We start from the raw sequence: 24,971 nt of genomic DNA, 5'->3' as shown, positions 1-24,971 counted from the left end.
GCCACTCTGTAGCAACTAACTGTGCTGAATTGCTAACAACTTCTTGAATCTTCAAAGACAGAAGCAGATGGATAATACACAAACTAATATTTGATTCAAGTTGATTAGCTGCATCCTATAGGGTTGTCACAGTACCAGACTTTCAGTAGTTCATACAGATACCTATGAATTTCCACTAGGGCTGAGCGATATAGACGAAAAAGTATATCTCTATATATTTTTACTTAAACTCGATATTCGATTTACAGTATATTGATATATTTTTCGGTGAAAGTATACATATAAAGATATTCAATTTTGAGCGATATTCACTGAAATTGAACTGAATGACAACTGTACTGTAAACAGTCAGTGGCTCTTTTATTAACCCAGTTAGTCAAGATTGGTATTAACAGCACAGAAATTAAACTGTTTAAGTAGCACAGAATTACATGACATAAATAAATTATCAGATGTCATGCTTTTACACACCGTATTATCCGGACTATAAGGCACACTTAAAATGTTTTTTTTTTCTCAACACTCAACAGTGCGCCTTATAACCCAGTGCGCCTAATGTGAAGAATCATTTTGGTTAAGCATGCCCACCTCAAAGCTATTTTATTTGGTACATGATGTAATGATAAGTGTGACCAGTAGATGGCAGTCAAACATAAGAGATACGTGTAGCCTGCACTATGATGGGTCTCAAGTAAACAACCCCAACATTTAAAATGTTCCATTGAAACTATAGAACATTACACACGGCGCTCAAAAATCTATTAAAATGTTTTAGAACGACTTTAGTAAGCTATGAAGGATTGTCAGCCCATTAAACATACAAGTATTATTATGATGTGTGTATAAGGTAAGACATTATCTGGCGTTTTGTTTCGCAATATTATGCAAAAGTAACGTTTCTTACCTTCTGGTACCTGCTGATCTGTATTTGAGATTTGCATAAGTCCTGAAAATTTGCGCGCGTCCGCCTTTGTAGTCGGTGCCGACATCGTAGTCGATAAGCTTCTTCTTGTCTCTATCTTCTTGTTATGTGGCATTCATCCTCCGCTGTTGCCATTTCTAATATAAAGTAGTGTAAAGTTCATCCTTATATCTGTCAGTAAACTCGCCATGAAAGCGCTAAAACCAGGGGCGCCGAAAAGGGGGGGTAAAGGAGACGGATTCTAGGGGCCCATGATGGAGGGGGCCCAGAGAGGCCCCTAACGATGATGAAATTGTAATACAGAAAAAATAATGACACTGTGTTGGGGGCCCTGTAAAGATTCTTTTCATGGGGCCCAAAATCCCTAGCGGCGCCCCTGGCTAAAACATACCGGTGTAGTGAGTTTACATTATTCACCCAATGTACTTTAGTTATTAGAGTTCTGGTCGGACGGTTTTTCACGGGACACATTTCCAGTGTTGTTGTTTCCGGATGAGGAGATGCTGCTCCATTATTGATGTAAGTAAAGTCTGAATGTCATTAAAACAGTTAGCTCCATCTTTTGACACTTCTTCCACATCCGTCCTTGCATGCTACACCGCTACAACAAAGATGACGGGGAGAAGACGCTGTCAAAAGTGAGCCACGTAAATAAGACTGTCAGAAAGCGGCTTGAAGATGATCTGTAAAACATAATCTATGCAACATTTTGACCAAAGAACCACCATTACATGTTATGTAAACCACAAGGAAGTGTTTTACATTTAGAAAAAAAAAAGTATAATATAACTCCTTTAATGCGCCCTATAATCCGGTGCGCCTAATATATGAAAAAAGATCAAACATAGACCATTCATCGGCAGTGCGCCTTATAATCCGGTGTGCCCTATGGTCCGGAAAATACGGTGCATGTTGTTAATTTATTTATTTTCAGTACATTTAAAAAAAATACCGTTATACCCCCGGGAAGAGCTGGACGAAGTAGCTGGGGAGAGGGAAGATTGGGCTTCTGTGCTGAGGCTGCTGACCCCACGATCCGACTTCGAATAAGCAGAAGAAAACGGATGGATGATTTACCGTTCATTTTAAATATTTTTGTGTTTGAAACCACTATGTAAAATATAAGCTGTATCATATTGAAACTGTATACATGTCCAAGATAAACTTCAACCAACCAACTATTGAGAAAGTGAGAGCGGGACTTGTCACTACAGATGTTTGGACAAATTTTGCTACTGAGGCATATTTGGGAGTCACATGCCACTTTGTTAATCAAATTGGAACCTTGCTTCTAGAGCTGGGTGATATATCGAGTTTGTACGATATATCGATATATTTTTTACCAAGATATGAATTAAGAAAATATCGTAATATGGATATAATTTATTTCACGTTAAAATGACCAAACGCAGCTTATTTTTCTGTGTTCTTTGGTCCTCCCCCGCTTCCCACTCCCTCTCAAAACTCCATGAGCTACTAAACCCCTCCCCTTCCTCCTTCCAAGATGTGCTTGCACGTATAAGAACATCCATGATTGGTTGGTTGTTTACTACGATGAGTCATGATTGGTTGAGATTAGGGCAAAACATTAGGGACAGGCCAATCAGAGGCAAGATAGGGCGGGTCATCGAACCAGGAAGGGAAATCACAACAGACATCCCAAATGACGTCGTAGAAGAGAAGAGGGAATTTTTAAGCGGGCGGTTTATATATTTTTAAAAAACTAGTGGAAGATAGCAGAGGGATTCTCTTCCTTAGATATTTCTTTTAGCGATGTAGACGACGTCCAGGAAACCCACAATGTGTCTACTTGGCCACATTTGGACAAATGTATGCGTCTGGATAAAACATTCATTTGAGTTGTTTACCATCCATCCATCCATCCATTTTCTACCTCTTTTCAAAGCCCAAATCAAAACTGCTTTCGACATGGAAGACGTGGAATACACATTTAAGAACACACATGATTGTGGACATGTGATGACTTTTGCTACAGTATAGCCTGTCTAAATGCTACATTTCATTTTCATTGGTGTTTTACAACAAGACAATAGCTGACATTTTGTTAATTTTTTCTACTCTTTATATTTTGACATTCAATAGTTGAATCATTTTGAAACAAATAAGATCATAGTCGCACAATTAAGTCAAGTCACTTACTTGGCGCTGACCACAGACGTGTGGTCTAGTAGGACCACAGAAGTGTGACAGTCCATTACATCGTCGACTAGGAATTAAAAAGTGCCTGCCTGCAAATGTATTTTTTATCCGAGTTTGATACATTTTGTATTATTTGCACAGCTATGTTATTTATTTTATGTAGAAACAATATGTTTCTATTTTAATTATTCATTCTTTGTTTTTCTATTTTGTTTATGTTATGTAATTATGTGCTACTTAAACAGTTTATTTTCTGTGCTGTTAATACTAGAGATGTCCGATAATATCGGCCAATAAATGCGTTAAAATGTAATATCGGAAATTATCGGTATCGGTTTTTTTATTATCGGTATCGTTTTTATTTTATTTTTTTATTTTTATTAAATCAACATAAAAAACACAAGATACACTTACAATTAGTGCACCAACCCAAAAAACCTTTCTCCCCCATTTACACTCATTCACACTCATTCACACAAAAGGGTTGTTTCTTTCTGTTATTAATATTCTGGATCCTACATTATATATCAATATATATCAATACAGTCTGCAAGGGATACAGTCTGTAAGCACACATGATTGTGCGTGCTGCAGGTCCACTAATAGTACTAACCTTTAACAGTTAATTTGACTAATTTTCATTAATTACTAGTTTCTATGTAACTGTTTTTATATTGTTTTACTTTCTTTTTAATTCAAGAAAATGTTTATAATTTATTTATCTTATTTTATAAAAAAAATTTAAAAGTACCTTATCTCCACCATACCTGGTTGTCCAAATTAGGCATAATGTGTTAATTCCACGACTGTATATATCGGTTGATATCGGTATCGGTTGATATCGGTATCGGTAATTAAAGAGTTGGACAATATCGGAATATCGGATATCGGCAAAAAGCCATTATCGGACATCCCTAGTTAATACCCATCTTGACTAACTGGGTTAATAAAGGTGCCACTGACAGTACACAGTACAGTTGTCATTCACTTCAATTTCAGGGAATCTCCCTCAAAAATTAATATCTTCATATAAATATTTTCACCGGAAAATATATCGAGATGAATAGAGTTTAAGTAAAAATATATCAAAAGATACATTTTCGTCCATATCGCCCAGCTCTACTTGCTTCATACACACTTACCACAATGTCACTTGACAAGCGACATACAGCAGAAAATATTGCTGGTTGGGTGGAAAAGGTGGCAGAGAAGTTTCGTAAAAATCTAAAAAATGTACTGGCTGGTATTCGAATGTAGTGGCCGCTCGCTGGATTTTTGAAGAAAGGCATGGAATAGCTTCACGCCTGTGTGCTGGCCATACCCTTCAACCAGTACGCTAAAGAAGAACCTCCAGATAAGCAAAGCACTCGGGGCTGCGAGGAGCCTTGTGGAACATTTTAAAAAGAGTGAGTTGGTGAGTAAGGAGTAGTGAGAATACAATGACCTGGACGAATGAAAACATCCATAGAGAAGTTTTACATATGTTTCATACATTTTGCTTACAATAAATACCTGGAAAATAATCCCATTTGTCAAAAGTTCATTTGTAAAATTTGTTGCACACATACTTTATCAAATAAAAAATATAGATGAATCAAAAATAGAATCGATAGCACAGTTTATCGAGAAATAATCGATTGTTGCAGCCCTAAATGTATTCATTCAATGATCTTGAAATTTGAAGTATCAGTATCAATATAGGTATAACCAATATTTCTCCTGTAAATACTTGCTATTAGATTGACACCCAAATTTGTCGTATCGCCTAAAACTAATGTAAAGTATCCAAACAGCAAAAGAATAAGTGATTATTACATTTCAATAGCTGTGTAGATTGAAACCTGTTACAACAGAATGTAAGTAGATATAAATAGTAAATTAACAAGTAGATAATAGTTTTGAGGTAATATTACAACTATAAATTGCCATGACTTGTCATAACATGTTTTGTCTTACTTTGCTTTTGTTGCGGTTTACCTGTGTTTGAGGTTTATTTCTGTCCCAGCGCTCTTTTCCTTTGCTACCTCGGGATGCTGGGAGCGCTGATTAAACTCACCTGCCTGTGATTAGCGATGAGAAGCAGGTGAGTCTTCTGATCACTAATCAGAGGCAGGTGAGTTCAATCAGCGCTCCCAGCAACCAGAGGTAACCAAGGAAAAGAGCGCTGGGACAGAAATAAACCTCAAACACAGGAAAACCACTACAAGAGCAAAACAAGACCGAAATTACACATTATGTTACTGCATACATCAGAAACTGAATTAGGAGCCTTTGTAACCTGTTTTGAAATGTTTCTAATATAATTTATATACCAAATAATATATTGCGATACAGTACCGTATTTTCAGAACCATAGGGCGAACCGGGTTATAAGGCGCACTGCCAATGAATGGTCTATTTTTGATCTTTTTTTCATATATTAGGCGCACCGGATTATAGGGCGCATTAAAGGAGTCATATTATTATTATTTTTCTCTAAATTGAAAACACTTCCTTGTGGTCTACATAACATGGAATGGTGGTGCTTTGATCAAAATGTTGCATAGATTATGTTTTACGGATCATCTTCAAGCCGCTTTCTGACAGTCACTTCCGGATGCGCCATTTTGTGGGCGGTCTTATTCACGTGGCTCACCTTCGGCAGCGTCTTCTCCCCGTCATCTTTGTTGTAGCGATGTAGCGTGCAAGGACGGGGTGGAAGAAGTGTCAAAAGATGGCGCTAACTGTTTTGATGACATTCAGACTTTACTTAAATCAATAACGGAGCAGCATCTCTTCATCCGGAAACAACAACACTGGAAATATGTCCCGTGAAAAACCGTCTGACCTTAACTGTAATAACTAAAGTTCCTGAGGTGATTAATGTAAACTCACTACACCGGTATGTTTTATCACTTTCATGCTGAGTTTACTGACAGATATAAGTAATAACTTTACACTACATTTTATTAGAAATGGCAACACCGGAGGATGAATGTCCCGTAACAAGAAGATAGAAGAAAAGAAGAAGATTATCGACACAGACTACAAAGGCGGACGCGCGCAATTTTTCAGGATTTATGCAGATCCCAAATACAGATCAGCAGGTACCAGAAGGTAAGAAAAGTTGATTTTGCATAATATTGCAAAACAAAACGCCAGATAATATGTCTTACCTTATACACACACCATAATAATACTTGTAGGCTTAATGCGCTGACAATTCTTCAAGCGGTGCGGCTTCATAGCTTACCAAAGTCGTACTACAACATTTTGATAGATTTTTGAGCGCCGTGTGTAATGTTCTATAGTTTCAATGGAACATATACAATGTTGGTGTTGTTTACTTGAGACCCATCATAGTGCAGTCTACACATATCTCTTATGTTTGACTGCCATCTACTGGTCACACTTATCAAATAAAATAGCTTCGAGGTGGGTATGCTCAACCAAAAGTATTCCTTACATTAGGCGCACTGTTGAGTTTTGAGGGAAAAAAAAGATTTTAAGTGCTCATTGTAGCAAATAAAATACGGTATTACGGTATATCATTATCGCAAGAGGCTGCAATACATAATCGTGATATAGATTTTAGGCCATATCGCGCATCCTACCTCTACTGGCTAAATATAGAGACAAAGTGGCTAAAGTGCATTACAGACGTGTGTTGTGCAGAGTTACGGCACACCTGCAGTTATGCTACACCGACACACTTCCAATGTCATTGACGAGCGAAGCGCCAAATCTGCATTGGTGAGAAGCTCCCAAATTTAAATCAATTTTAAAGTAATTTTTTTTTAAGACAGCAGGCGTTCTTTGTTGGCGCTGACACCGGGGAAAAAGTGCTGTACAGTATTCAGTACTTATGATATTGAAAAAAGCAGGTATTGATGCGATTTTTGTGTGTCGATATCAATTTGGTATCCAAGTATCGATACTTTTGACAACCCTAATCCAATATGTCAAAGCAGCAATTCGTAGTCAATCTACTAAATTTACAAAATGTTCTCTGTAGCACAATATTTGCATACACAAACCATGGAGGACTCCAACAACAGCACATGGATAAGTACTACTAATTAACATGCAGCAGGTAAACGCCGCTATTTGCGGAGATGTACTTGAATTTCCTCCCTTGACTGACGCCGTGTGAGTGAAGGAGTACAAAAAAAGCAACGGAAAGGAGCAAAGCAGGAAGGAGTGATCAATAAGTCAGCTCTGTTTTATCACTCGCTATTAACAAGAATTAACCTTTGACCTGCACCTCTGTGTGGCACACGAAAACACAGCCTTGCTAGCATAATTGAAAATGTCATGTAGCTAGCTGCTATTGACTCTTTACTCAACACAGTGTGTGTGCGTGTGTGTGTGTGTGTGTGTGTGTGTGTGTGTGTGTGTGTGTGTGTGTGTGTGAGTGTGTGTGTGTGTGTTCTTGTATGTATACCCTTCTTGAGACATGAACAAGGAAAAGTACCTTCCATATGAGGACCGGTGAACAAGTTAGGACCGAAGTCATGGTCCCAATACGGAAAACCATTGCATCTAACAGAGAATCTCTCATTTGGTGGTGAAATCTATCAAAATGAGGGTGGTCCCAAAAAGGAGGGATTTTTCAAATTGACTGTGTGTCGGTTTTAAAAGTGCTCCTCCTGGGGTCAACATATGAAATAACAAGTGTGTGTAAAAATTTGAAGTGCTCCCCTTTGGCCAACATATGTAATAACAAGTGTGTGTAATAAATTGAAATGCACTCCCTTTGGCCAAAATGTATAAAAAAAAGATCAAATAAATATGTATATAGAGACATACTGTAATAACTTGAAGTAAATAATGAAGATTAAAAAAGAATTATAAACAAATAATTCAACAACAAAAAAATTACTAAAAGCAGTCTTTTTCTCACAATGTGTCGACTTTTTTCTTATAATATTGGTAACAAATTCTCATATTCTTTCACTTTTTGTAATATTGCAATATTTTTTGTAAAATGATTACTTTTTACTGCAAAATGGGGACATTTGTCATTTAAAATTCTGACTTTTATCACAATATTGCCAATTTTTGGTTGTTTTTGTAAAATAGTGAAAATTATGACTTTTGTCATAATTTTGACTTTTGTCATAATTTTGCCTAGTAAAATTCCGATTATTATTATTATAATATTGCCAACATGTTTAAGTTTTCTTATAAAATTGTGAATTTTGTCGAGTAAAATTACTACTCTTTTCATAAAATTGCCAAAATGTTAAACTTTTCTTGTAAAATTGCGACTGTTATTGAGGTAAAATTCCAACTTTTATCATAGTATTGCACAAAAGTTACGTTTTTTTATGGCTTTTTTTATAATACTGCCAAAATTCAAAATGTTTCTTGTGAAATTGTGACATTTTTCTTGTGAAATTCCAACTCATTTTTCACAACAAGCTTTTTTATATTTACATAGTTTTTTTATATATATTATTAATGTTGTAAATACAAATCTTTATATATCTAGAAAGAGGTAGGCATTTTTCAGAGGTCTCAAGAAGGTAACAAATACAAGAATGTGTGTGTGTTTGTGTTTGTGTGAGTGTGTTTGTGTGCGTGTGTGTGTGTGTGTGTGTGTGTGTGTGTGTGTGTGTGTGTGTGTGTGTGTGTGTGTGTGTGTGCTTGTATTTCTACCCTTCTTAAAACATCAACAAGGTAAAGTACCTTCCATATGAGGACCGGTGAACAAGTTAGGACATAAATCATGGGCCCAATACGGAAAACCATTGCATCTAATAGAGAATGCCTCATTTGCACCCCTGGTGGTGAAATTTATCAAAATGAGGGTGGTCCCAAAAAGGAGGGGGTTTTCAAATTGACTGTGTGACGGTTTTAAAAGTGCTCCCTCTCTGGTCAACATATGAAATAACAAGTGTGTGTAAAAAGTTGAAGTGCTCCCCCTCTGGCCAACATATGTAATAACAAGTGTGTGTAAAAAAATTGAAATGCACTCCCTTTGGCCAAAATTGATTAAAAAATGTAAATAAATATGTATATAGAGACATACTGTGATAACTTGAGGTAAATAATGAAGATTAAAAACCAATTACAAACAAAAAAATAAAAAATAATTGTTTTTTTACTAAACGCACTCTTTTTCTTACAATGTGTCGAATTTTTTCTTATATTTACATTACATATATATATACATTTTCTTTCTGTTTCTGTAATATTGCAATATTTTCTCGTAAAAGTATTACTTTTTTATGTAAAATGGCATCATTTGTCATATAAATTCTGACTTTCATCACAATATTGCCAATTTTTTTGTTGTTCTTGTAAAAGAGTGACATTTTTGGAGTAAAATTATGACTTTTGTCATATTTTTGCCAGGTAAAATTAAGATTATTATTATAATATTGCCAAAATGTTAAAGCTGTCTTATAAAATTGTGACTTTTGTCGAGTAAAATTACGACTCTTTTCATAAAATTGCCAAAATGTAAAGCGTTTCTTGTAAAATTGCGACTGTTATTGAGTAAAATACCAACTTTTATTATAATATTGCACAAATGTTCCGTTTTTCTTGTAAAATTTTGACTTGCGTTGCGTAAAATGACGACTTTTATTACAATACTGCCAAAAGTCTAAATTTTTCTTGTGAAATTGTGACCTTTTTCTTGTGAAATTCCAACTTATTTTTCACAACAAGCTTTTTTATATTGGCATAGTATGTATATATTATTAATGTTGAAAATACAAATCTTTATATATCTCGAAAGGGTGGTCCTAAAGATGGAGGCATTATTCGTAGGTCTCAAGAAGGTAAAAAATACAAGAGTGTGTGTGTGTGTGGGTGTGGGTGTGTGGGTGTGTGGGTGTCTGTGTGTGATGTGCACACCCCAGGCAGGATTTATTTGGACATTCACAGCATGAACACATGACATCAGCATTCCATGACAGCGTTCTACATTGGTTTTCGGCACAAAGGACACCAATTAGTTCTGCCAATCTTTCTCCTCTCTCTCTCACACACACACACACACGCGCGCACGTGCACGCACACACACACACACACACACACACACACAGGTAGACAGATGTAACAATAGAGATATCGAGATAAACACAAATTCAATAAAGTTGTCAGTTGGTTCGTAAGAACAATGAGTGCAATAAGGCATGTTGGCCTCATTTGCATGTCATTAGCATATGAGGCCGGCTCAAACAGGACACAGCGTAGCTGAAAGGCAACGTGTCAAAATCCTCCGGATTCACGCTCATCCCGACTGATGCATTTTGAGCAACAATCTGGTGATGGTGTGTGACCTTTGACCTGCAGCTCCCTGCCAAAGCCACCCGGGGGTCAGGTGTTAGGATTGACTGTGCCAAACAAGAACGAGGACAACCGCAGAACTCTGACCTTTGAGCTCAGCTCCCTGTTCGACTCGGTGTTGATTTAAAACAAACACATTTAGGCGCTCATTAGGAAAACACACACAAAGACACACACACACACACAGAGTGAGTCCACAGGGGTCCATGGATGTGTGACAGTGACATTAAGTCACTGCACAACATTTACCTCAGACAACTAATTAACTCGCTCCTCAGTGTGTGCATGCAAAAAAGAGAAGGTAACAAGGCCTGCCTTATTGTCTTACCCTCTTGAGGTCCTATTAACCTTTGCACACACACACACACGCACACACACACACACACGGCTACTTGATTAGCATCCAGGCTAACACTCGCACTAATGCTGTCAAGACGCAAAACTCAAGCCAACAGTCTGCAAATGTTTCCTATTACAGTCCACTACCAACAACATGCCAGCCTGGTTCCCGAATGTTGGCATAAATGTGAGCTTTGATGACGTTATGACGTTATAAAAGAGAAACGTTCCATGCTAGGTTTACTACTGTACCAGGAGGAATTAACCATTTTGCATTTGTGGGTGGGTGTAGGTCAGGGGTCGGCAACCCAAAATGTTGAAAGAGTCACATTGGACCACAAAAACAAAAAAGTAATCGGTCTGGAGCCGCAAAAAATGTAAAGACTTATTTAAGTGTTATAATGATGGCAACGCCATCCATCCATCCATGGATGGATGGATGGATGGATGGATGAATGATGGCAACGCATGATGTAAGTGGCTATATTAGCCTACTATCAAAATGACTATGTGTTGCAGGCTGACGCAAATCTTTGTTGACAAAAATGTTGAAATGTAATATTTATTCTACACATTTTTACAACATTGGAAAACTTCTCAGAGGGTGAGATAACTCCTGGAAATTACTGGTTAGAATGGCCAAAGGTATAGATGTGTGTGTCCCAAGTTAAAGTAAACTGCGGGCTGTCTTCTTCTAATGGATTTATTACAATCTTTGCCAACTGGGTAACATTTGCTGTGGTCTGGAACAACATGGCACACCAGAAATGCAGCCAATATTACATACAGATAATGTGTCATGAGACATGGAAAAATAAACTAAATACACAGAGGACGTAAGTAAAGGAAATTAAATGAGATCAAATATACCTACAAACGAGGCATAATGCTGCAATATGTACATACAGCTAGCTTAAATAGCATGTTAGCATTGATTAGCTTGCAGTCATGCAGTGACCAAATATGCCTGATTAACACTCCAACAAATCTCACCTTTGTGCATTCACGTACAGTATAAAACGTTTGGTGGACAAAATGAGACACAAAAGGAGTGGCATAAAACACATCTTTCTGTGGCAGCGTCGAAGAAAGTTGTACATGTAAACAAATTGTTGAATCACAGTCCACACAACGGTGAGTTCAAGGGCCGCTAAAATTAATAGGACATAACGGCGCTCGCCAAATACTCTCATCAGTGAAGCCTAAACACAAACATATTAAACAGTGGGCTTTCTAACAATTAGGAAGGTTTGTGTCGTCTTTGTCCTCCTACAGGAACCATATTACAACAAAAAACAAAAATGTCCATACATTTTTGAAAAAGCTCCATGGAGCCATCAGGGCCCCGCTAAAGAGCCGCATGTGGCTCAAGAGTGTAGGTGATGTTACACATTCCTAATTTGACTCAAACAACCTTATTATTGAACTTTACCAGCAAAATTGTGTTTATCTTAACTTTTATGGCATTGTCTTTTATAACTGACCAATGTATACAAAAGAAAAAAAATCTTCAAAAGTCTAAAAAAAGCCCAGGTCATGACCATGTGGCCCCCCCAGTAGTTGTGGCCCTAAACAACAGCATAAACTGCCCTCATTCATTCATTTTCCTTTATTTAACCAGGTAAAAACTCATTGAGATTCAAATCTATTTTTCAAGAGTGACCTGGTCAAAAGGGTGGCAAAACAGGTTCTGCAATTCATATAACAACAACAAAAACAACAGCAGTTGCACACTATAATTAAAAATATATATACACATTTCTTACTGTTGTAGCATTAACATAAAAGAAACACACAATAGGTAAAAAATGTAATGTTTCCGTAAAAACAATTTAAACACAAATTAAAAACCAGTTTTTTCGATCCTTTAAAATGGCCTGAAATTCCCCCAAAGGGATGAGTTCAGGGAGCCTCAGATCCTTTTGAAGTTCATTCCATGACCAGGGACCAGCAAATCTGGCATCTTTTTTTTTTTTTTTTTTTTTTTTGAATCAACACGGCAAGAAAGTCATGTGACCCTTAATTGTAGCGACTGGAGTCTCTACACATATTAGAACATAAACAAGTGACCAAGACGTGATTCATATTAAGAAAAAACATCCATCGAGAAAATCTGCGGACGGACAAGGATGGAGAGTTTGCTGTTGCATACAAAGTGCAATGATGGAAAAGGATGCCACAACCAGTAATAAAACGTAAGGCACAGTGATTATATTAGGGCTGCAACTAACAACTAATTTGGTAATCGATTAATCTGTCGATTATTACTTAGATTAATCGATTAATAATCGGATAAAAGAGACAAACTACATTTCTATCCTTTCCAGTATTTTATTGGGGGAAAAACAGCATACTGGCACCATACTTATTTGATTATTGTTTCTCAGCTGTTTGTAAATGTTGCAGTTCATAACTAAAGGTTTATAAAAAAATTTAAAAAAAAAAGTAAAATAAAAAGGAGCCTCTGTGCATGCGTATAGCATAGATCCAAAGAATCGATGACTAAATTAATCGCCAACTGTTTTTATAATCGATTTTAATCGATTTAATCGATTAGTTGTTGCAGCCCTAGATTATATATCCATTTTTTTCAGATAAGTGTTAATAAACCGCAATTCTCCATGATTTAGCAAAAGCATGAAAGTGGTATGGTAAGGATTAAGCGTTACCTAACTTGTTCGGAAAAAACGGACTTGTTGCTGGAGAGAAATCCCAATTTAATTTTAAGTTTAGACTCAAATTTTCTATGTTGATTTAAGGAACAAGTTCTCAACAATAACAATGCCCAAGTACTTATATGTTGTGACTAATTCAAGTTCATTCCTATGAGCAGTTGCCCTGTACGTATGTACTGTATCTCCAGAAGCCTTTTTTGCACTGCACACCAAATCTGATTTTTTGGCCCTCAAGTGACACAGATCTGATTTTTTTTGCTAATCTAAACGCTTCAAATTGCTTTAAATCTGATATTTTCGCACCAGATTCAGGCCACATCAGGAGGTAGTCCACATCTGATTGGAATCTGATCTTTTCAAATGTGACTTCAGTCTAAACGGCAATGCGACCTGAATGTGACCCGTATGTTATTTTTTTTGTCATCTTTGGACAAGCTACGTCATTCCTGTGCACTTGGAAAGATGCAGTCCACCAGCGGAATTGGAATGCTTCACCACAACATCCGGTTTCGGTGAGCAGGTTTTTTTCGACGATCGAATTTTTGGTGCATCACCAATCAATAGTGCGCAAATAATAGGCTATATTTAATATTTTAATATGTCTTGATTCCGAAGAAATAACGATTTTTGACGTACTGGAATTGACGCTCTGGCGAATTTGCTTACATGTTACGTACATTGTGTAAGTTGTTTACGTAAGTGAGTTGAAAAATAAAGGTACTGTAAATCCAAGCTGATGTCCGTGTTGCCTCTATTTATTTATTATAAATATATATTGTAGCGTCCCGGAAGAGTTAGTGCTGCAAGGGGTTCTGGGTATTTGTTCTGTTGTGTTTATGTTGTGTTACGGTGCGGATGTTCTCCCAAAATGTGTTTGTCATTCTTGTTTGGTGTGGGTTCACAGTGTGGTGCATATTTGTACCAGTGTTAAAGTTGTTTATACGGCCACCCTCAGTGTGACCTGTATAGCTATTGAACAAGTATGCATTGCATTCCCTTCTGTGTGTGAAAAGCCGTAGATATTATGTGAGTGGGCCGGCACGCGAAGGCAGTGCCTTTAAGGTTTATTGGCGCGCTGTACTTCTCCCTACGTCCGTGTACACAGCGGCGTTTTAGAAAGTCATGCATTTTACTTTTTGAAACTGATACCGATAATTTTGAAACCGATACCGATAATTTCCAATATTACATTTTAAAGCATTTATCGGCCGATAATATCGGCAGTCCGATATTATAGGACATCTCTAATTAGAACCCTTCCAAATATATTACACAATATATATCCATTCATACATTATATTACTGTCATTTATTTTAATGTAAAAAACACTCAGTTTTAAGGTGTGGCAACTTTTATTTTATTTTGTAGTAGTAGTAGCAACTTACTTGTTCATTTACGGAATCCGGTCAAATTCCTTTGTTTTCACTTTATTGAACTGTGCATACAAGTGACGTCGAAGCCACATTGGGGCCTGTGCACATTTACACTGGAGTCTGGTGAAGATCACATTTTACTTTCAGTGTCAATCAGCTGGAAAAAATCTCATGTCGAAAATCAGGTTTACACTGCAGGCCAAAGTGGCCCAAATGTGATTTTTTTCAGACTCCAGTGTAAATGCGCATGTGGCCCCAATGGGGCCTCGACGTCACTTGCATGCGCAGTTCGATGAAGTGAAAACAAAGGAAGTTGACTGGCAGGAAGTCGCTACTACTACAAAATTAAATATACAGTACAGGCCAAAGGTTTGGACACACCTTCTCATTTCAATGTGTTTTCTTTATTTTAATGACTATTTACATTGTTTACAAAACTATGACACCTGTGAAGTGAAAACTATTTCAGGTGACTACCTCTTGAAGCTCAGCAAGAGAATGCCAAGAGTGTGCAAAGCAGTAATCAGAGAAAAGAGTGGCTATTTTGAAGAAAGTAGAATACAAAACATGTTTTCAGTTATCTCACCTTTTTTTGTTAAGTACATAACTCCACGTGTTCATTCATAGTTGTGATGCCTTCAGTGACAATCTACAATGTAAATAGTCATGAAAATAAAGAAAACCCATTGAATGAGAAGCATACTTGCCAACCTTGAGACCTCCGATTTTGGGGGATGGGGGGGGGGGGGGGGGGGGGCGTGGTTGGCATCGTGGTTAAGAGGGGAGGAGTATATTTACAGCTAGAATTCACCAAGTCAAGTATTTCATATATATATATATATATATATATATATATATATATATATATATATACATATATATATATATAAGAAAAACTTGACTTTCAGTGAATTCTAGCTATATATATATATATATATATATATATATATATATATATATATATATATATATATATATATATATATATATATAAATAAGAGAAATACTTCAATTTCAGTGTTCATTTAATTACACATATACACACACATAACACTCATCTACTCATTGTTGAGTTAAGGGTTGAATTGTCCATCCTTGTTCTATTCTCTGTCACTACTTTTCTAACCATGCTGAACACCCTCTCTGATGATGCATTCTGCTTCATCTCCTTGTTGTGTGCGCAGTTGTGCACTGCACTCTCTAAAAGCCGTATATGTTATTGTCACATATGCATGTACAGTAGATGGCAGTATTGTCCTGTTTAGGAGTGTCACAACATTGCTGTTTACGGCAGACAAACTGCTTTACGGTAGACGAAAATGTGACTGCTGTTGTGTGTTGTTACCGCGCTGGGAGGACGTTAATGAAACTGCCTAACAATAAACCCACATAAGAAACCAAGAACTCGCCCTCGATCATTCTGCAGTTATAACGTGATTGGGCAGGCACGCTGTTTATATTGTGGGAAAGCGGACGTGAAAACAGGCTATCGACATGTCACTCAGGTCTGCATGGAGCTGGAGGGGCTGAGGGGTCCAGCTCCGCCTGAATTTCGGGAGATTTTCGGGAGAAAATTTTATCCAAGGAGGTTTTCGGGAGAGGCGCTGAATTTCGGGAGTCTCCCGGAAAATCCGGGAGGGTTGGCAAGTATGATGAGAAGTTGTGTCCACACTTTTGGCCTATACTGTAAGTCGTCACGCCTTAAATATTTGTGTTTTTTTCACGTGAAAGTAAATGAAAGTAAAATAATGTATGAATGGATGTATATAGTCGAATATATTTGGGAGGGTCCTAATCTTTTAACAGCTGTTAAGTAGAGGAGACACGAACATCAGCGTGGATCTACGGGAGCTTTATTTTTCAACTCACATGTAAGAAAATGTGCCAAAGCATCAATTCTGGTCCTTCAACAATCGCTATTTCTTCGGAATCAAATTATATATTCATGTTTTACATATAGCCTATTATTGCGCACTATCGACAAGTGATGCACCGAAAATTTGGTCGTCTTAAATAGACTTTTCTCACCGAAACCGGATGTTGTGATGAAATATCCACTTACGCTGGTGACTGCGTCTTTCCCAGCGCACACTAGTGACGTAGCTCGCCCAAAGCTTAAAAAGTCACATTCGGGTCACATTGCGTTTAGACTGGAGTCACATTGGAAATGATCAGATTCCAATCAGATTTGGACTACCTCTTGATGTGACCTGACTCTGATGCGAAAAGATCACATTTGAAGCACTTTGGAATGTTTAGACTGGCTGTAAAAATCAGATCAGTGTACTTGAGGGGGAAAAAATCTGATTTGTTGTGCGGTGTAAACGGGTCCATAGTTTGGTCCGTGCTAATGCTAACGCTAATGCTCGTGAGCAGTGTGTGCCAAGATGAGGAAACATTAAACCCAGTGGTGCGCCGTTCTCTGCTGGCCTAACATAAATCATGATCATAGATTAATAAAAGTACATTTTAATCTACTTTCCATAAAGTATTCATCATATACTCTTCATGTCTTATTAGGCTTGCTTGTTTAAGTTAGATCTTTTATCCAATCAGAATTCAGCTAGCTTGTTGCCAGCGCTGTGTGAATTCTGCCGGATAGACAGTCGATAGACAGTTGCGATAGCCAATCAGATCACGAGTTGTTGACAGTAGCCTATCTAAGTAGCCTTACGCTAAACGGGACTGTGAATGTATTTTCACTTGTCACTCCCAAGTGAGAATCCAATCACAAGTTGTAATTTGCGAAAAGTAGGAAGGGGCACCGGAGCCATACCCGGCCAACAGAGAAATCATCGGTTCTTTCTTTTTTAACTCACAAAGAAAACGTTCAAATATTTTATTTATTTATTTTTCCACATTTAATATGTTCTTTACAAATTCAGCGCCTCTCCCGAAAACCTCCCGGGACAAATTTTCTCCCGAAAATCTCCCGAAATTCAGCCGGAGCTGGAGGCTACGCCTCCTCCAGCTCCACGCGGACCTGAGTGACGTGTCGACAGGCTGTTTTCACGTCCGCTTTCCCACAATATAAAGAGCGTGCCTGCCCAATCACGTTATAACTGTAGAATGATCGAGGGCGAGTTCTTGGTTTCTTATGTGGGTTTATTGTTAGGCAGTTTCATTAACGTCCTACAAAGCGGTAACAACACACAACAGCAGTCACGTTTTCGTCTACCGTAAAGCAGTTCGTCTGCCGTAAACAGCAATATTGTGACACTCTTAAACAGGACATACTGCCATCTACTTTACATGCATATGTGACAATAACATCTAGGGCTTTTAGAGAGTGCAGTGCACAACTGCGCACACAACAAGGAGACGAAGCAGAAGAACGAGGAAGATACAGCCATGGCGACGCCGACGACGAGTAAGATGAAGAAATACGCTTGTAAGTTCCAAGCCGCAGCTGCGATTGGAGCTGGATAGCCTCCGGAAAGAAGTAGTGGAGTACCAAGTGCTTGGCAGTGAAGAGCTTCCTTAGGAAGCAAAGATTGACCGGTTTTGGGCCATGCTAGGGAGAGATGGAAGATTCCAGACTCTAGTGCATTTGATGAAAGCACTTTTGTGCGTGCCACACAGCAATGCATCATCAGAGAGGGTGTTCAGCATGGTTAGAAAAATAGTGACAGAGAATAGAACAAGGATGGACAATTCAACCCTTAACTCAACAATGAGTAGATGAGTGTTATGTCTGTGTATATGTGTAAATAAATGAACACTGAAATTCAAGTATTTCACTTATTTATATATATATATATATATATATATAATTCACTGAAAGTCAAGTATTTCTTATATATATATATATGAAATACTTGACTTGGTGAATTCTAGCTGTAAATATACTCCTCCCCTCTTAACTACGCCCCCAACCACGCCCCCGCCCCACCCCCGACCACACCCCCCCACCTCCTGAAATCGGAGGTCTCAAGGTTGGCAAGTATGGGGTTAATTGATTTTTAAATGTGCCGAAATATAACCTTTTTTGTACACTGTTAAGGTGATTCAGTGCCCAGTAGTGCACGAGTGTGTTTCTGTATAGCATTTCACCAGCCGTGTCCATGTGGTGACATAAATGATGGTATTTTGAGGGGTATTTATTAAAGTCGGACTAAGTAGGACATCACTGAAGGCCTAGGTGGGAAACGCACAGCCCGCCACTGATTAAACCTTTGCGTTGTGTTCATGAAAGTTGGCACACAGAAAGTATGTGTTTTAAAATGCACCGCACCCCCCCCCCCGCCGCCATAATGGCGCTCGGTGAAAAATTGCGACTTGACTCGCGGCTTCAACGCACACTTTTGGAAGTGAAATGGGTCGCGCACCTGTTCAATGCGGGCCCTCACATGTTGGGAGTGTTTTAGTGCACCATTACCTCACCCATTCCCACAGCAGAGAGCTTTAAGTGCTCCTCTAATTAGTCACCACTCCTTTAGCGTCCGCATCACCAGGAGGCGGAGCTAAAGAGCCAGGTCACACACACACACATCCTCTTTCCCCTCGCCTATTAACCCTTCACTCTCCTCCACCGCACGTATACATCCAGGGACGAGTGCGCACGTGCGTCCCATCAAGGGCTCCCTAATGGAGTCCGTGCACGAATCAAAGAGTCCTCCTGCGTCCAAACAAATCTCGTTAAGTGTCGACTAAAGACCAGACGCCTCCTCCAAGATCACAGCTGAGGACTTCTCAAGGTCAACGTTTTGTCTGCACGTACTTTATATGGGGCCGCCCCTGGCAAAATTGGGGCCCTAAGCAGAATTTTTTTTGGAACCCACCGCCACCACCAATCGAATCAAAACATTGTTTATGGCAGTTTTCATACAGGGGCAACACAAAGTGCCTTCGACCGGTTTAAAAGGAAAGAAAAAAAACACACACGAAAACACACACACACACACACACACACACACACTCAGTGCCATTGACAATAATACCATATGGTGGTGTCCACACTGCCTTAAATCCAAAAAAATGTATACAAATATTTTTAAATAAATATATAAAAATATAATACAATAATATAATTTCAAGAATAATGATAGTAAAAAGAGTAATAAAAAAACGCCTTCTCATTCAATGCTTTTTCTTTATTTTCATGACTATTTACATTGTAGATTGTCACTGAAGCCATCAAAACTATGAATGAACACATGTGGAGTTATGTACTCAACAAAAAAAGGTGAAATAACTGAAAACATGTTTTATATTCTCGTTTCTTCAAAATAGCCACCCTTTGCTCTGATTACTGCTTTGCACACTCTTGGCATTCTCTCGATGAGCTTCAAGAGGTAGTCACCTGAAATAGTTTTCACTTCACAGGTGTGCTTGAAGCTCATTGAGAGAATGCCAAGAGTGTGCAAAGCAGTAATCAGAGCAAAGGGTGGCTATTTTGAAGAAACTACAATATAAAACATGTTTTCAGTTAGTTCACCTTTTTTTGTTAAGTACATAACTCCACATGTGTTCATTCATAGTTTTGATGCCTTCAGTGACAATCTACAATGTAAATAGTCATGGAAATAAAGAAAACGCATTGAATGAGGAGAAGGTGTATCCAAACTATATATATATAAAATATATACACATCAACAATCTCGCATTGTTTCACACTTTTGTTTATGTGAAGTGATTGGTATACTTGTTTTTAAATAAACTTGAATGTACTTCTTTGTACTAACACAAATTCATGGGAAATAATGTTTTAGTGCAAACTTTAATATAATTTGAAAATAAATTTGCATGCCTTCCTGGCGTGATCAAACTTGTGACGACTTACAAGACCAGCACAAACGGCGCGCGCCACATGGAGCGGTGAGAATATTGAGGCAAACTTTCCAATATATTATTGTCAGTGACTGAGCAGGAAGAGGCGAAGAAAACACTTGCAGTAAAATTGTACATAAAGCGCCTTGTCGTTCATTAAATGACATTTTGCATGAGCTTTTTCATGGATTGCCGAGCCTTGCTCACAGCGCCTGATCTGTGTTTAAAGAACTAGACTTTTAACACACAGCACTCAATAGAATTTTTAAAACCCATACTTATTTTGAACAACTCACTTACCATCCAACATAAAACTAAACTTTCTGTTTGTAAAACATGTCAGGAAAATAATCAGATCCCCCCAAACCTCTCTCACAGATCTTTACACTCGGGCGGTTACGAGGAACAGCAATATGATTCAGGACCACACACTCACATGCACTGCACCCATCATGACGCTGCAAGTCCTCCCATTAAATCAATCAGTCTTTTGATCTGAAATCTGTTAACCACTCAGACAGAAACAAACCCTTTTTTTTTTAAACACGACAATACAATGTTGTTGTTGTTTTTTTTTTTCATTACCAGCATTGTTCAACTCTGCAGGGGGGCTTGATTAATATACAATAAAGTTAAAGTTAAAGTACCACTGCTAGTCACACACATTACCCTCTGCATTTGACCCATATCCTTGTTCCACCCCCTGGGAGGTGAGGGGAGCAGTGAGCAGCGGTGGCCGCGCTCGGGAATCATTTTGGTGATTTAACCCAATTCCAACCCTTGATGCTGAATGCCAAGCAGGGAGGTAATGGATCCCATTTGTATAGTCTTTGGTATGACTCGGCCGGGTTTTGAACTCACGACCTACCGATCTCAGGGCGGACACTCTAACCACAAGGCCATTGAGCAGGCTTAAAATAAAATATGTCATTAATAATAAGTTAATTTTTAGGTAACACTTTAGTATGGGGAACATATTCACCATTAAATAGTTGCTTATTAACATGCAAATTAGTCACATATTGGCTCTTAATTAGTCATTATTAAGTACTTATTAATGCCTTATTCTGCATGGCCTTATCATACAACCAGTAAGCCATTAACTAAGAGTCTTACCTTAATAACCTCAGAAGTATTGCTTATTAGTACTAAGTAAGGAAGTTGTTGTATATGATTCTCCCTTTAATACCACTTAATGAATATGGTCTGTTCTTACATAACAAAACACAAAACTACAATAACCTTAACCCTAACCCTAACCCTTAAGTCTTTGTTACTTAGAATATGTTCCTCTAGTGTCCAAATAACTCTAAATTAAGTCTTTGTTACTTAGAATATGTTCCCCTAGTGTCCAAATAACTCTAAATTAAGTCTTTGTTACTTAGAATATGTTCCCCATACTAAAGTGTTACCCATTTTTACTATATGCTGAGGGCCAATAAAAAAAAATGTGGGCCGAAAATGGCCCCTGGCTGCACTTTGGAAACCCCTGCCCGATTTATGTATTTATATATTTATTTTTTAAGAGTATTACATGGATTATACACGCACAGACGCACACACAAACACACTTAGAAATAAGCGACGATGCTTTTGTGTGGCAAAATTTCCAAACTGAACTCTTACGGAATGGATTTAAAAAGTTGAACATGTGTGTGTTGGATTATTCATACATACATTGTTCCATTTCGAATGAACTGTTTCCTGTTGTAAACAACTTTTTACAAAATATTTTGGTAACACTTTAGTATGGGGAACACATATTCACCATTAATTGGTTGCTTATCAACATGCAAATTAGTAACATATTGGCTCTTAATTAGTCATTATTAAGTACTTATTAATGCCTTATTCTGCATGGTCTTATTATACAATCAGTAATAACCTCAGAATTATTGCTTATTAGTAACCCTAACCTTTAACCCTAACCCTTATATATTCCCCTAGTGTCCAAATAACTCTAAATTAAGTATTTGTTACATTAATAAGCAACTAATTAATGGTGAAAATGTTCCCCATACTAAAGTGTTACCAATACGTCAGAATACTATACACAAACTTTGTAGTTTACAAAAACAGACTGAACCAATTCTGCATTCAGCATTTCAAATATGAAACAATTAAAACAAAATGAGAGCAACAGGATCTCATCTGAGAGGCCAGCGTGTGCGTGAGTGTGCGTGAGCGTGTGTGAGTGTGTGCCTATGAGAGAGATCTGATGGGCCACTACCGCCCCCTAACGACACACAGGCAAATGACATGTGAAACAATTACTCTAAATTCTCCCAAAACACACACACAAATACACACACATGCACGCTGGACACATTAGGACAGAATGAATTACATTAAAAAGGAGCATCTTAACACAGTTAACATATTTTGAAAATATTAAAGTAAACTACTGCGATGAGGTGTGCCTGTCATTTATAGGCTCCGGAACCCCCCGCGCCCCCCGAGAGGGACAAGCGGTAGGAAAAAATGGACGGATGGATAAAGTAAACTACTTTCACTCTATTCATAACAACTCCAATGTGCTTGTAATACTATTATTACAACATTATTATTCTCATTGTGATCATCCTAAAGTCAAGTTAGTGGGTTTTTTTAGAGGTCTGTGGGGGGGCTATGTGCCTGCTTAACAAGCGCGTGCACGTTCTGAAAATTAAACAGAATGTATGCACGAAAATATAACATTTGACAAAATAAATAAACGAGTGTTTTTTTAAGTGGACATGATCGTTCTGACCTATGTGGAGCAACAACAAAAAAAAGTCCAGCAAAGTGACTCAGGAAATAAATATACCAATAATACTAATAAGAATAATTAATATTATTATTATGTTTATTATACGTATTGTTTTGCCAAGATAAACATAAACATTCCACACCAGAGTGTGTTCAGGACACGCACCAATTAAGTGCGGGCGCGGAGAACATCCCGCAGCTTCAAGACAACAAAGAAGAATAAAGTAAAAGAGAATGAAATAAGAGTTCACCTGGGAAGAATTGAGCGCCGGTAAATCCCAAACGCGCCAAGTGGAAGAAAAGTGCGCGCAAAAGCAGCACGCGCGTCCTCGCATCCATTTCTTCTTCGTCTTCTCTGGTCTTCTTCTTTCGCGAAACTTCTTTCACATGCTCGCACCCGCTACGTTCTGCGTGTGCCCCGCGGTGCTCAATCAAAGAGTGGCCAAACGTGCGGAATATTTAAAAAATAAAAAAAGACCTCACATTGGCGCCAAACAGGCTGCTAACGTGCGCACATCGTTCAACTTGGCGAGTGGGGGGGAAGGTGTGAGTCAAGGGGTGGGGATCGTGCGTGTGTGTGCGCGCGCTCGGTGGCTCGTTGTCAGATTGAGGGAGACTCGTGTGGCAGCGCGCACCTCACCCGGTGTCACACCGCCCCGCGCGCGTGGACGCGAGCGCAGCTTCCGGTGAGGGCTTTCAAAACAAGAGGCAGCAGCGGACACTCGTTGCTTGTAGTAACACGCGCGCGCGCACACACACAGAGACGCGCACACACACACACACACACACGCACACACACACACACACGCACGCACATACATTCACCAGTCATAAAGTATGACAGCTATAAGTCGTGCTATTAAAACCATAACGTAACAAAACCAAGACAAAGTTTACATTGCACTCCTTATTGCCACATGACACGTGAAGTATTTTATTTTGTAAAGACAGAGCTCTTTATTCCGTCAATACAGTAAGCTGATGACGGCTTACTGTGCTCCCCCCAGGTCCTAGTGCCTGATCACAGCGCTATGGTGTGTGTGCGTGTGTGTGCGTGTGTGTGTGTGTGTGTGTGTGTGTGTTTCTGCCCTTCTTGAGACATCAACAAGGAAAAGTACCTTCCATATGAGGACCGGTGAACAAGTTAGGACATAAATCATGGTCCCAATACGGAAAACCATTGCATCTAATAGGAAGCCAAATACATTGCTCCAAAGTCGGGGTTTTTTGTTGTTGATTTAATGTGCACACAAAAATAAAAATTGACAGGTGCAAAGGCAGCAATGTATGATAAAACAAGACGGCATCTAAAGAAAGACTTCCCTATTCATCCCCCCCAAAAAATCCGCTGATTTTACGACTTCCGGTGCTGACGTAAGACAACCCACGTCCCATATGTGACCATAGGATAAACAAATACACTACGGTAATAAGACTATAGGGGCCATTAACAGTTAGCTTCTACAGCTGGGTTGCCCAGAGTGCGGCACAGGGGCCATCTGTGGTACGTGACTCGTTTGTCATCGGCCTTAAGCACATTACAAAAACATTTAGATCTCATTTGAACACCTGGTGGTGAAATCTATCAAAATTAGGGTTGTCCCAAAAAGGAGGGAATTTTCAAATTGACTGTGTGTCGGTTTTAAAAGTGCTCCCCCTCTGGTCAACATATGTAATAACAAGTGTGTGTAAGAAATTGAAAT

General features: G+C 38.4%; 1 protein-coding gene across 9 annotated transcripts in view; it reads right to left on the bottom strand.

Moving 5' to 3' along the window:
- ptprt (protein tyrosine phosphatase receptor type T) overlaps nucleotides 1–23,861 on the bottom strand; it is a 555,785-nt gene extending 531,924 nt beyond the window's left edge. For all 9 annotated transcript variants that reach the window (XM_061932272.1, XM_061932263.1, XM_061932264.1 and 6 more), the window contains exon 1: nucleotides 23,520–23,861. In XM_061932272.1, coding sequence (XP_061788256.1) covers nucleotides 23,520–23,607 — 88 coding nt within the window. In that variant the 5' untranslated portion in view covers nucleotides 23,608–23,861. The remainder of the gene's footprint in view (nucleotides 1–23,519) is intronic.
- Nucleotides 23,862–24,971: the final 1,110 nt, after the last annotated feature.

Source organism: Nerophis lumbriciformis, linkage group LG38, assembly GCF_033978685.3.
Source record: "Nerophis lumbriciformis linkage group LG38, RoL_Nlum_v2.1, whole genome shotgun sequence".
Lineage (NCBI taxonomy): Eukaryota > Metazoa > Chordata > Actinopteri > Syngnathiformes > Syngnathidae > Nerophis > Nerophis lumbriciformis.
This window is presented reverse-complemented; position numbering and strand designations above follow the sequence as displayed.